Source organism: Anabrus simplex, chromosome 2 (assembly GCF_040414725.1).
Source record: "Anabrus simplex isolate iqAnaSimp1 chromosome 2, ASM4041472v1, whole genome shotgun sequence".
NCBI classification, from domain to species: Eukaryota; Metazoa; Arthropoda; class Insecta; order Orthoptera; family Tettigoniidae; genus Anabrus; species Anabrus simplex.
The window spans coordinates 766,587,685-766,601,118 of NC_090266.1; the positions used below are offsets into that span (position 1 = coordinate 766,587,685).

General features: G+C 40.0%; 1 protein-coding gene across 6 annotated transcripts in view; it reads right to left on the reverse strand.

Moving 5' to 3' along the window:
- The window catches only part of LOC136864441 (sarcolemmal membrane-associated protein), a 700,905-nt gene that overhangs the window by 132,270 nt on the left and 555,201 nt on the right, over positions 1-13,434 (reverse strand). For all 6 annotated transcript variants that reach the window (XR_010859312.2, XM_067141439.2, XM_067141440.2 and 3 more), the window contains one exon: positions 13,058-13,208. Coding sequence is in view for 5 of the 6 variants with exons in the window: in XM_067141439.2 (XP_066997540.1) it covers positions 13,058-13,208 (151 nt within the window). In the remaining variant the exon portion in view is untranslated. The remainder of the gene's footprint in view (positions 1-13,057; positions 13,209-13,434) is intronic.

Consider the following 13,434-nt stretch of genomic DNA (forward strand, 5'->3'; position numbering starts at 1 on the left):
TGCGGAGAAGTTTGAAGTTTTCTCGTGGAGGAATGGTAAGTACATACAGTAACAATACTTGGGGATATTTTAATAATGTTAATCATTAAACAGTTTAATTTGATAACATTGGTAACAGCCACCGGTTTGCAGGTGACAATGCGCATTATCATGGTATGATAATTCCTTCCTTCACAAATCACAACTTCATTCGCAAGATGGAAATGTCGCTGAAAGAAAGCACTACCCCAGGTGGCAGCTCGGCAGAGAAATCCACCATTGCACTATGCAATGCAACGGGACCTAGGATTCTGGGGAGTCCCAACATCTGCGAGAAAGACGAGTCGGAGCGTCTTGAATCACCTTCCAAACTCAAATTCAAGAAGAACTATTTCATTGGAACAACAAACGTCAACTCACTTACCAGAGTCGGAAAACAAAAAGAACTAGAAAAGCTTCTGGAAAAAAATCAAATCGAGATCCTAGCTGTACAAGAGACAAGATTCCTGGAAGAAAACATCATAGACATCAACCAATACAGAATATTCAAAGGAAAGCCAGCGATTAGAACAACCACCAACATGCCTCTGCTCGGAACCTGCTTCTACGTAAACAAGAAGATAGTAAACAATGTCACAGACTTCACATCAAAATCTGAAAGATTGTCTCTACTAACTATTAAATGCAAGAATAAGAGGTACACTCTCATCAACTGTCATGCCCCGATCAACGAAGACAACAAGAAGAACCCACAGAAAGTTGATGACTTCTGGGATCTTCTGGAAACTGAAATCACCCGGATACCCAAGAGCAAAGTAAAAATCCTGCTGGGAGACTTCAACGCACAGATTGGGAAGGAACGAAAGTACAGAGACATCGTAGGGGAATATCCAGCACATAAGAGGACAAACAAGAATGGGGAAAGGCTCATTGGACTCTGCAAAGCTTTTCAGTTGAAACTTATGTCAACACACTTCAACAAACTCCCGAGAAAATCAAAGACATGGGTATCTCCGAATCCCGAACTAGGGGAATTCCAATTGGATCACGTAGCGATAACAAGGAAAAACTCAAAGGAGGTGATGAACGTCAAAGTGATCAACATCATTAGAAACTTCAGGGACGAAATCCGGACCAGCATAAAGGGGAACTGGCAAGAACTATGCACAGGAATCAATGAAGCCGCAAAGAAAACACTCGGACAGGCTAGGAGGAAAAGAGAAATATGGTGCAATGAAGAGTGCGAGGAAGCTCTCAAGGAGAGGTCCGAGAAATGGAGAAAATGGAAATGCTCCAGAGGAAAGGAACAAATGGAACAATTCAGGCAACAGAGGAAAGAAACATCCAGGATATTTCGAAGGACTAAACGATCATTTGAAAGAGCTCAACTGGAAGAGATCCAGACCGACTTTGTCAAGAACAATTCCAGAGACTTTTATCAGACCTTCAAGAGAAAACTCAAAGGATACCAAGCTCCAAGTTTGAGCTTCAGAAACGAACAGGGTAAAATCGGACTGAACAACCAAGAAAACTGTGAGATATTAGCCAGATACTTCCACACTCTCTTGAATTGTCCTTCCCCAACCTCTAAACTAGAATTTCCAGACATACCAGAGAACTCAGAAGATGACGAACCACCAACAAAGGATGAAGTCAAGGAAGCTCTTGAAAACCTCAAAAACAACAGGGCAAGTGGAGAGGACTCAATAACGGCAGAAATGTTGAAATGGACAGAACCGGAAATCTTAGATGATCTTCACCAAATCATCAAGGAAATCTGGGAAAAGGAGACAATCCCAGAAGAATGGAAAACAGCACTTATCCATCCGCTGCATAAGAAAGGGGACAAGCAGGATGTCAACAACTATAGAGGCGTGTCCCTCCTCCCGATCGCCTATAAAATTCTCTCAAAACTCCTTCTTAATAGAATAGAAGGTAATCTGGACCAACAACCAGGGGAATACCAAGCAGGGTTTAGGAAAGGCCGCTCCTGTATCGAACAAATTTTCAACCTGAAGTCAATACTCCGCCACAGAATGTTGAGTGGTAAGAAAATTGTGGTGTCGTTTATAGACTTCAAAAAAGCCTTCGATTCGGTGGACAGAGAGACTTTGGATAAGATCATTAGGGAATTTGGAGTCAAAACCAAACTGGCAAATATAATCAACCTCCAAGGTAAAATTCTTCGGGCATCTCTCACAATCATTTGAAATCAAGACAGGCGTGAGGCAAGGGGATGGACTATCCCCACTCCTATTCAACTGTGTGCTAGAAAAGATAGTGAGAATATGGAACTCAGAACTTGAACATCAAGGGATAATCCCGATCTGTCTAGGGAGAAAATCAGGTGGTATTAAAGTCAACTGCTTGGCTTTCGCTGACGACTTTGCTATACTATCAGAAAGTCCAGAGGTCGCAACCATCCAGATCAACCTCTTGGAAAGAATCGCCAGCCAAACAGGACTGAGGATCTCAGCAGAAAAGACCAAATTCATGACAAACATCAAAGATGGACCAAAATTCTTGGAAACAGAGATAGGACGGATAGAAAGGGTCAAGAAGTTCAAGTACCTTGGTGAGACGATACAGGAAAATGAACTAGAAAAGGCTGCAGTGGAAGATCGGATCTCAAAAATGGAGAGAGCTTATGGCTTGACAAAAAACATCTACAATAAGAAGTGCTTATCTTGGAATTCCAAATTAAAACATTACAACACCGTGGTCAAAACAGAATGCCTGTATGCCAGTGAATGCCTGTCCATGAACTACAAGCTGGAGAAGCTAGAAGTCCTAGAAAGAAGAATCCTCAGAAAAATTATGGGAGCTGTCCAAACTGAAAGTGGATGGAAACTTCGGAGTAACAACGAAGTTTACCAGAAGGTGGAAAGAATCTCAGAGACCATGAAGAAAAGGAGGCTGGCATTTCTTGGACATCTATACAGAATGAACGCAAACAGACTTACCAAACAGATATTTGATTACTTCTGGAGAAAAAAGACCACTACAGCATGGATTAAGGAAACGAAGAAGGATATGGAAAGGTTAAGCATCTTGGAAGACCAGCTGTTAGAAAGGAATGCATTTAGGAACACACTGAAGAATTTGGAAGGTGTTCAAGCCGCAGGAAGAACTAGGAAGACCGGAAGAGCCTGGACAGATGAACAACGAAAGCAGGCCAGCGAACGCATGAAGGAGTATTGGACACAGAGAAAACTCCACACGAAGAGAAAGAAATGAAGTTGTAGCGTGATCCTTAGTGGTCCATTCGCTTGTAAAAAAAAAAAAAAATATTAATAATAATAACAACGTTACTTGCATTACGTCCCACTAACTACTTTTACGATTGCTGGAGACGCCGAGTGCTACAATTTAGTCCCGCAGGGGTTCTTTTACATGCCAGTAAATCTTCCGACATGAGGCTGACATATTTGAGCACCTTCAAATACCACCAGACTGAGCCAGAATTGAACCTACCAAGTTGGAGTCAGAAGGCCAGCGCCTCAACTGTCTGATCCACTAGGCCTGGCTGCATGAATAAGTGTTTCATATGAGAGTTATAGTGTCTCCTTGTTAATAATTTAGTTATTACGTGCACAGTATGAACGGCAAATCTCAGTTTGATGTCTGTATGTCTTAAACTATGAATGATAGACATACAGACCACAACATAAACACACGGGCCGCAACCCCATTACATAACAGCACGGGCAAGACCCCACTACCTGGCTGTGAGGCATACTTTCCAGAATTCTCGCGAGACAGCCAGGGCTTACGTCAGCCAGAAAGGCTAGGATATAAAAGGCCAAGATCAAGGCCACTCTAGTAGTGTAATTTCTGCCTGGGAGACTGATTACCTCGGATCGAGTAGGGGTATTTCAGTCGCCTTGGCAAAGAATACTGCAATGTATTCGAAACGTCGGCAAACTGTACGTGATGTGCGTACAAGTACAACACGGTTCAACCCGGAAATTAAATTAAATAATTCTTCACACCGTGGAAGCTTCACTTCTAAGATAAGAAGAACTGATGCCATTTGCCCCAATGTATAGCAGCCATCATGCCTACTCAGACAGTTAAGTTAAGCCTGGTGTCCTATGGGCATCGAACTTGGGTCTGTAAGGTTGGCACTCCATCTGTCAAGTTGACAAGTCTGCACATGTAGCCAGTCACACTCTAATTTTAACATCGCCCGCCAGAGCGCAGCACATGGCAACCATCAACCACACCCAATTCTCAAATCACCTGCACCAACTAATCAAATTTTCCACGCTTGGGACTGACAACAGCAATCAGTGCTTGGTCCAGTATCAGCATAAGATAACTATTCATAAAGTATAACAAAATTGTACATTTAACAAAACAATACATTTATTACGACATGGGCTAAAGCATATTATATTCACAAAGACGCACTCACGAGATGCTGTCAATTGTGAACACCGTTTTATTTACAAATTATATACACATTAATAGTTGCACATCAAATGAACCACCATCTTGAACTCAATCGAATGCCACATTAGCATATCCGTGAGAGGCTTCAGTTGGAAAATAATTACATCGGCAGGACTGACCACAAATATAAAATTAGAAGGAATTTTAGCAGAAGCGATTGGGGTAAATTTTCATTCATTGGGAAGGGTGTGAAGGAGTGGAACAGTTTACCAGGGGTAGTGTTTGATCCTTTTCCAAAATCTGTACAGATATTCAAGAAGAGAATAAACAGCAACAGAGAAAATAAATGAAGTGTTAGAGGGCATTCGACCAGTGAAGTTTATTGTAAATTTAAAAAATGTGTGTGAATAAATTAATTCCATCCCCTGGTCTAAGGAGTTTGGACAGCCAAAGTAGGGGACTGCCTGTAGGGGTGAAGTACAGTGGGGACTTCGAGGGCCCTGGGACCGCTACGGTAGCTGTGAAGGCCCTTCAGGAACTCTGAAAAGTGGTGGCAAAAGGGGCTCTGGTTAAGACGCAGCAGGTCGTTATGCTACTTAGGATCCAGAACGGGTAAAAAATAGTAAATAAATAAATGCAATGTAAATATTAATCTTATACCAGTTGTATTGTATCATTTGAAGTATTTCCACATACTGTATATCAGTTGACTATATTTGTAAGTAGTACAGGAGATATTATACGTAGAATTTTGTAAACAATATAAATTTATTAAGGATGAGCTGTGTGTTTAATAGAAAACATTGTTAGCGTAAATTGTATAATATTGTATTATAGGAAAATATTTTTCTCTTGTTAATTTAATATTTAGTGCTTGACAATAATGTATTTTAGTGTACCATTTGCCACCGAGGTAGACACCTCATTTGCAAATAAAGAGATTTTGATTTTGATTTGATTTTGAACTATGGAACACTTCACAAGATCACACAACATAACCACTTCACGGCAAACCTGCAACATGAGTTCACATACTTAACTCGACTAACGATTCTCACTAACAACTCGACTAAACAACTCAAGACTGTCCTTTTATATACCTTGCATGACCAGGCTTCCAGAAAAGTATGACACAACATGCTTTCTCGTATCTTCTATAACCTATATACATATAAATAGAACATTCTGTAAAACTCGAGTGACAAAGGAGTGTTGTTCTAGACTCTTATCCTATGTTGCACAACATTACACTGGATTTATACATCACATTTACAGGTAGTAATAAATTATATACTATTAATTAAGTGTTCTTACATTAAATAAAGTCGCATTAATAAATATACAGCAGAAGTATCGAGACATAACCTCACATGTTCTGATACACAAGACAGATCATACAACACACAAATAATAAATGATACGACCACGATTTACACCAAATAAAGTCTGTACTGACAACCTGTCGTACAAAGCTATGTAAATAATAATAATAGTACCATCACCTACTAATCAAGTCCGATATTTTCACTTTTTACCCATGGGTTTATAGAACTGTTTCCAAGTTATACTAGTCCACTACACACTTGCATCAATATCCCCCTATAACTTGAAACAATTTCAACAGTCTATCACACTCGTCGACTTTGCCTTGGTTGTAGATTATATCTAACTCTCTTCCTCAACGTCGCTGGATGTGCTCTCCTCCACTTGATCAGATCGTGCCATGTCAGGGGTCGGTGTTGCCTCGCCGCCAGCCTCCTCCTCGGTGGTAGTTGATGCATTCTCCTTCTCATGTCCAGACTGTGCCGTGTCATCAGTTGCCTCTCCTACAGGTGTACCCATGGCAGTACCACACTTACTCTGTATGAGCAGCGGTTGAGTGACTTGCTGCAATTCTGATGCGTGGACCTTGACAGGAGAGTTGGTCTTTAGTAAGCAGATACCATGGCCGAGCTGCTTATCGACCTCGATGGGACCAACCCACTTAGGTGCGAGACCTGTGAAAAGCCCTCCAATCTTATTACTGACTGGGTGGTTATGTCGCAGTACTTGTTGGCCTGTTAGGAAGATCTGGGTCTCTTCAACTTCTCGAACCTTGGCATGGGTAAGGGATCTCTTCTCGGCCAAAGCTTGCTTTTCCCTGATGCCATGCTGGTACTTATGCTGCCACTCCGCTAGGGAAACAGCTGTATCATCTGGACCAGAAGTGGGTGGTGGACGAATTTCCCAATCCCCGGTGTAGTACAGCTGTTGATCAAGGAAGCAGCTCCGCTGGGGAATAGCCAGTGACACGGTTGATGCATCATCGCAGGGCAAAGAGTGACTGCGATATCTGACAGTCCCACAGTTGAAGTTCCTCGTCTATTAAGTGGACCTGTAGAACCCTTTTTAGCTCGTGGTTCCATCGGATTGGCCCCTAGGTTGTAGATAGGGGCGGTCAAGTGTTCCACACCCCATTCAGTCATTTGCTGCAACTTCTATGACGAGAACTGACTCCCGTTGTATAATAGAATGCACCGTGGATAACCGTCAGCCAGAATACTTCATCCTGTAGAAGACTGGTGATGCGTCCCGTTGTGGCTTATGGTATCGGAAAGGCTTCGATCCATCTTGTGAAGAAGTCTGGGATTACTAGGAGTCCTGTTTTACCCCTTGGTGTTTTAGGGTAAGGACCCATCAAGTCCAGGGCTACGACCTCGCAAGGGCACAGTGGTTGTCTTCCTCGCCGACTGGAATCTGCCTTCCCGTTGCTAGCCTTGGTGGAGACGCAGATGTAGTACCCTTTCACATAGTCAAGGATGTCTTTCCATATGTTGACCCAGAAGAATCATCGTTGGATAGACTGATATGTCTCTCCACCTCCTGAGTGTCTGGCTTCATTGCTGTTGTAAAACTTCTCGAGGATGTCCGTTGTGTGCTGTCTAGGGATCACCACTACTGCAGGCGTGTCAGAGAGGCGAGATCTGTACATTAAGAGTCCTCTGTCAACCCGGAAGTTCTTGCAGTGCATCTTGAATTCCTTTGGGACCAGTCGACTATCTCCGTTCTGTTTCCTAATCCACTGCGTTATGGTCCTACAGGGCATGTCTTGTTCTTGCCATTGCTTGATTACTCCCAGATGAAGTTCCTTCTTGATGATTACAAGGACAGATTCATTGGGTTTGCTCTGGTGTTTCAGTGGAAACTCCCTCTCGACAATGGTGCTCCTAGCTTCAGGTTGCATCACTGGGTGCCTAAACTGTCTGCTCCAATGTTCATCCATCCTGGGACATGACACACATCAAAATCAAATTTTGCGATTAAGAGAGCCCATCACATCAGTTTAGATTTTGAGCCATAGACCGAGTTCAACCATTTGAGAGCTGCATTATCGGTGCTCAGCTGGGACTTCTTTCCCTCCAAGTAGCCTCTGAATTTTCCCATGGCCCACACCACAGCTAAGGCTTCCTTCTTGGCAATGCAGTAGCATTCTTCAGAGGGAGATAGCTTTCTGCTGGCATACTCGATGATGTCCCTTCTGCCATCACCCCTCTCCTGGAATAACACTGCTCCTGAGCCAGAGTCGCTGGTGTCCGTCAGCAGGCACATCTTCCGTTGAGGGTGGGGATAGGCTAGACCGGGAGCGTTGCATATCGCAGCGGTAATGCCTTGGAATGCTGCTTCTTCCTTGCTGGTCCATCAGAACGGGCGGTTGTTATGGAGTAGCTCGGTGAGTGATATTGCCTTCTCTTCAACGTGTGGCATGAAGCTGCTATACCATCCACACAAGCCAAGGAACTGACGTTCTTGCTGCTTGGTCCGTCGCCAGTTAGCGTATCCACGAAGACGTACACGAGCTACTGTCAGTTGGTACACTTGTTTTATTTACATTTATTTACAAATTAAACACACACATAACCTTGATCACTGCTGTCGCAAAAAACACTCGCATCACCAAGCCGCCATTTTAAAACAACTGAATAACACAGCACATAGAGGTTACAACCTTGGAATACAAATAAAACAGTCGACTGCTTTAAAAGCATGTCCGCACGTGGTCGCAGGCATAACCTTGCTACACCATGACTTTTCAACCAGTAACTTCCAACAACTCACTTAACAGTAACTCTCAATAACTAACTTCACCGTCAAGATAGTCTCTTTATATATATCCTGACCAGGCTTCCAGAAAGATACATTACTAGCAATACCTTTGTGAGAATTCTAGAGTGCCTAATACAAAGATTATAATGTATGGAATATTCTCAATCATTCTCGTGCCTATTACCATTCTGAAAGTTATATTGTGTTTCACAATTATGGAATGCAATTTATATATACAGGTAAGAATAAATTACAATATTAATTTGCAGGTATTTACATTAACGGAACTGATATAAATGTCTTTGTACAACAAATGTTTCATGACATAACCTCACACACAATACAATCATTCGACTACATCATAATAATAATAATAATAATAATAATAATAATAATAATAATAATAATAATAATAATAATATAAATAATAATAATAATAATTCAAGTTTGATATCTGCATTAGTTACCCATGGGTGAGAGAATATTGTTTTCAAGTTATAACTGTTTATCACACTTGCGTCATGACTTCTGGAAAGTCCTTTAAAGCGTGTCTCAGCTCCCCTTCTTCACTTGGTTGAAGATGCGTTAACTGGATATCTCCTAGGTCTACGTCGACTTCCACATCACTGAGAGTCCGAAGATTTCCATCGTACCAAGCGACCCTCAGATGTCTGTTTTCGCCCAAAAAGACTTCATGAGCTGCATAGTCTAGGATCACCTTGTATTCTACCAAAAAGTCATGACCTAATATAATGTCAGGTAGTAGGTTCTGAATCACTGCAACGTTAACTACAATAGGCAGGCCCATGCATTTAGCGGTTAGGTTAGTCTGTCCTTGGATGGAATAGGTTACCCCGTCCGCTGCTCCCGCTACCCTTCCGAGATGGTGAGACTTCATAGGTGGTAGTAATCTGGCAACAGTCCCATTTACAAATGAGTGGCTTGCTTGGCTGTCGAGTATGGCTGAAAAATTCTCGTTGCCCATCCTCAAGATGATAGCTGGGCAAGGTTGGTCCGTTCTGTTCACATTCTGACCAATCCCTTTCCTACTTGTCCAGGGCTGCTTGTCTGGATTTTGAGATGTCCCCTTCCAGCTGGCTTACCCTGTTATCAACCAGCTCAACCTACCCCAGTTTTTTTTTTTTTTTTTTTCTATTTGTTTAACGTCGCACTAACACATGGAAGGTTTTCGGCGACAGAAGGGTGGGAGATTGGGAAGGTAGTGGCCATGGTCTTCATTAAGGTACAGCCCCAGCATTTGCCTGGTGTGAAAAGGGGAAACCACAGAAAACCATCTTCAGGACTGCCGACAGTGGGGTTCGAACTCACTATCTCCCGAATGCAAGCTCACAGCTGCGCAACCCTAACCACATGGCCACTTGTTCGGTGCCCCAGTTTTGACCTGATGTCCGATATCTGCTGTGTTAATTGGTGACGACGCTAATTTGGGAATTGATATGCAAAATTTTATCATCTAAGGTTGAAATTTTTGATTCTAGGCACTGTTCTACTTTGTAAACCTGCGTGTACACTTGAGATATTTCACCAGTTAAAACTGTATTCGCTTCAGAAATTTTGTCTGAAATTTTGTCATTTACTTTCGAAATGTTGTTCCGTAAAGGCAGAATTAATTTGTGAAATCTGTTCTGTTAAGGTGGAATTACCTTCGGAGATCTTGCTATGGAGTGTCTGTATCATGCTCATTATGTTGGAACACATTGTGGTCATATTTACCTCATCTTCCGATGACATGTCCGGTTGTTTGTCCACCTCGATAAAAAAAACCCTTTCACGATCTTCACGTTTTTACTGTCTTCTTGTAGCCGTGTCTTCAATGATCTGTTACTGCCGTTTGTCGGAAGATTTCGTTTTGCGAGTTCGTCTTGAAGTTGTTTTACAGACATATTTCCCAATAACATTTTCATTTTATTCCGATTTCCACTTAAACTCTTATTCACTACCGAAAATTATTCTCCTGTCCTGTCACGGTCACCAATCATTGTATTCAGAAAGACGCACCCATGAGATGCTGTCAGTTGTGTACACTAATTTATTTACAAATTATATACACATTAATAGATGTACATCAAATGAACCACCATCTTGAACTTAATCGACTACCACATTAGCATGTCGACCAATTATTGAACACTTGTAGCAACACAACATAACCACTTCAACGGCAAAATCACAGCACGAATTCACATACTTAACTTGAGTAACGATTTTCACTAACAACTCGACTGAACAACCCAAGACTGTACTTTTATACACCTTGCTTGGCCAGGCTTCCAGAAAAGTATGACACAACATGCTTTCTCATATCTTCTTGAGTCTCCAATAACCTATATGCAAATGAATAGAACATTCTGTAAAACCTGAGTGACAAAAGTGCATTGTTCTAGACTCTTACCCTGTGTTGCACAACAACAGTACATTGAATTTTTACATCATATTTACAGGTAATAATAAATTACATACTATTAATTATGTGTTCTTACATTAAATAAAGTCATATTATTAAACATACAGCAGAAGTATTGTGACATAACCTCACATGTTCTGTTACACAAGTCAGATCATACTACACACAAATAATAAATGATACGACCACGATTTATTCCAAACAAAGTCTGTACTGACAACCTGTCGTACATAACTATGTAGATAATAATAATAATAATAATAATAATAATAATAATAATAATAATAATAATAATAATAATAATAATACTAATACTAATAACAACAATATCACCACCTACTAATCGAGCTCGATATTTTCAAAATGGGTTCATTGAATTGTTTCCAAGTTATACTAGTCCATTACGTACTTGCATCGAGCATAACAGAAAAAAAAACTTACTGATGCAAAATCAGAATTTACAATACACAAAAAGTTTACTAAAGTCATGTTCATAAATCAGTGATCCTGCTGATGAAAATTACAGAACATATTTTAACATTTTTTCTGTCATTCACTTTCTCCTATCACTGACAATTAAATTATATTTACTGAAACATTCTTCAGCATCTACATGTTTGGTAGGACCCCCATAACATTGCAGAGCTGCCTGGAAAATATCAACGTGACATAACAAGAGCACGCAAATTTGTTTCCAGAACATAAATAATATTTAATTTGAAACAATTTGCAGATCTTGCATTTTAGTACAAATTTTGAGTAATTTTGCACATTATCAAGTTAAAATAAAATAATAATATTAATAATATCAACAACAACCACCACAATTATTATTATTGTCATTGTAACAACTGTTGGATTCTTCAGTCTGCTGAAACTAATTTTGGAGAAATAAGTTTATATACTACCTGAAAAGGAAAACATATGGTAACAGGCTTATACCTGAAACAGGAGCAATTTAATTAAAATAGAATGAAATGATTTGTTCTTGAAATATCATATTCTATCAAAAAGCACTCAAAAATATTTAGACATGTATAAACATTCATGTTTAAATTCTGTTTAAATCCTTAAAAACATGAAATTTGGAACTTATCTTAATGAAGTCCTCACTTCCCTCCACTCTAGCATAGAACGCAATTTGGTGTAAGACTGTTACTCTGTCATTGGCATGAGTCCAGCTGGCAAGATACAGTAGTCCGTTAACCCTTTGCCATGCCATGACCCCTGCCATGGCTAGGTCAATGACACGCTGAACCGTACTCATACATGTTTTTTTACTCTTAGCGCTCCTCTTGTTATAACAATAATAATTATTATGATCATTGTATTAACACTTTTCTGTAAACTATGTAGGGATTTTTAATAAGCATTTAATTGGGTGCCTATTTAACTTTATTTTATTTTTAAGTTGCATGCATAGCAAGTGTGAAACTTTTAATGTTGTTTAATCAGCATGTAGACAGATTAAATCATTAGGATCACCCATTGTATTTTAACATGTATTAATGTATTCTTGTTCCATTCTTGTCTTTTAAGTAAGGCTGATGATGTCCCTATGAGGACAAAACATGTATCATTCCATTAAGATAATGTTATTCTGAAAAGGAATAAAAGAGAATTGTATTGTACAGGTGGAATTTATCCAAAACGTACCATAATGCTGTTAAGGTCAACAATATGGGCTTAATAATGACTCTTTTTTTTTTCTTTTTTCTTTTTGTAATACTTACCTCACTTTCTAAAATTAACGTTTCTTCTTCACAAGCGTGTTTTTGGTGCATCTTCTCACTGTTACTCCAATACTACAAACATGAGCTGTGCACAAATCCTTCAAATGACACTTAGTTCCCCTGCACGAATACAGAGTGCCCGCGCATCCTCTTTACAACAACCCGTGAGATCTGAAGGTGGGTCTTATTTCTCAGTGGGCTTTTATTGCCCGCCAGGATCTTTCTACATTCATTTAAGACGTCTTTTGGTGCTGTGAAATGTCACAATAACTGCACAAAATATTCAATATTTATATTCACTTTTAATCAGTAGTACTACTTTGCTACTCCGTGAGCAGAAAAAGGAACTCAATAACCAATCACAGCACTCAAATTGCTTTTCACTAGTGTAATAGGTATATTAAATATAGTTAAATGAATTTATGTTCTTTCTGGGAATTACCTGCTAGCATCTGCCTGAAGAGAGTCACAATGCTGACGTAGTCGAATCAGCTCTTCATTACTCTCCTTCTGTAATGATCGCAAGCGATCCTTCATTTGTTCTGCTTCATTATGACTCTGTTTAGCTGCTTGTTGTGCATCCATTAGTTGTTCTGTGGCAACATGAAAAAATTACACTATGAATGGCTTTTCTTTAAACAGATTGAATCGAATAAGAGCAAATTTGGAGTGAAGAATACAAGGAATACTTATGGAATGTAAAAAAGAACCAAATACATTATTAAATCTAATTTAGTATGAGTAGAACAGTCTGGTGAGAAGTGAATAAGCAAAATAGTATATGCTCCAGAAGGCAAGGGCTGTTAGCAAAAGGGAAGG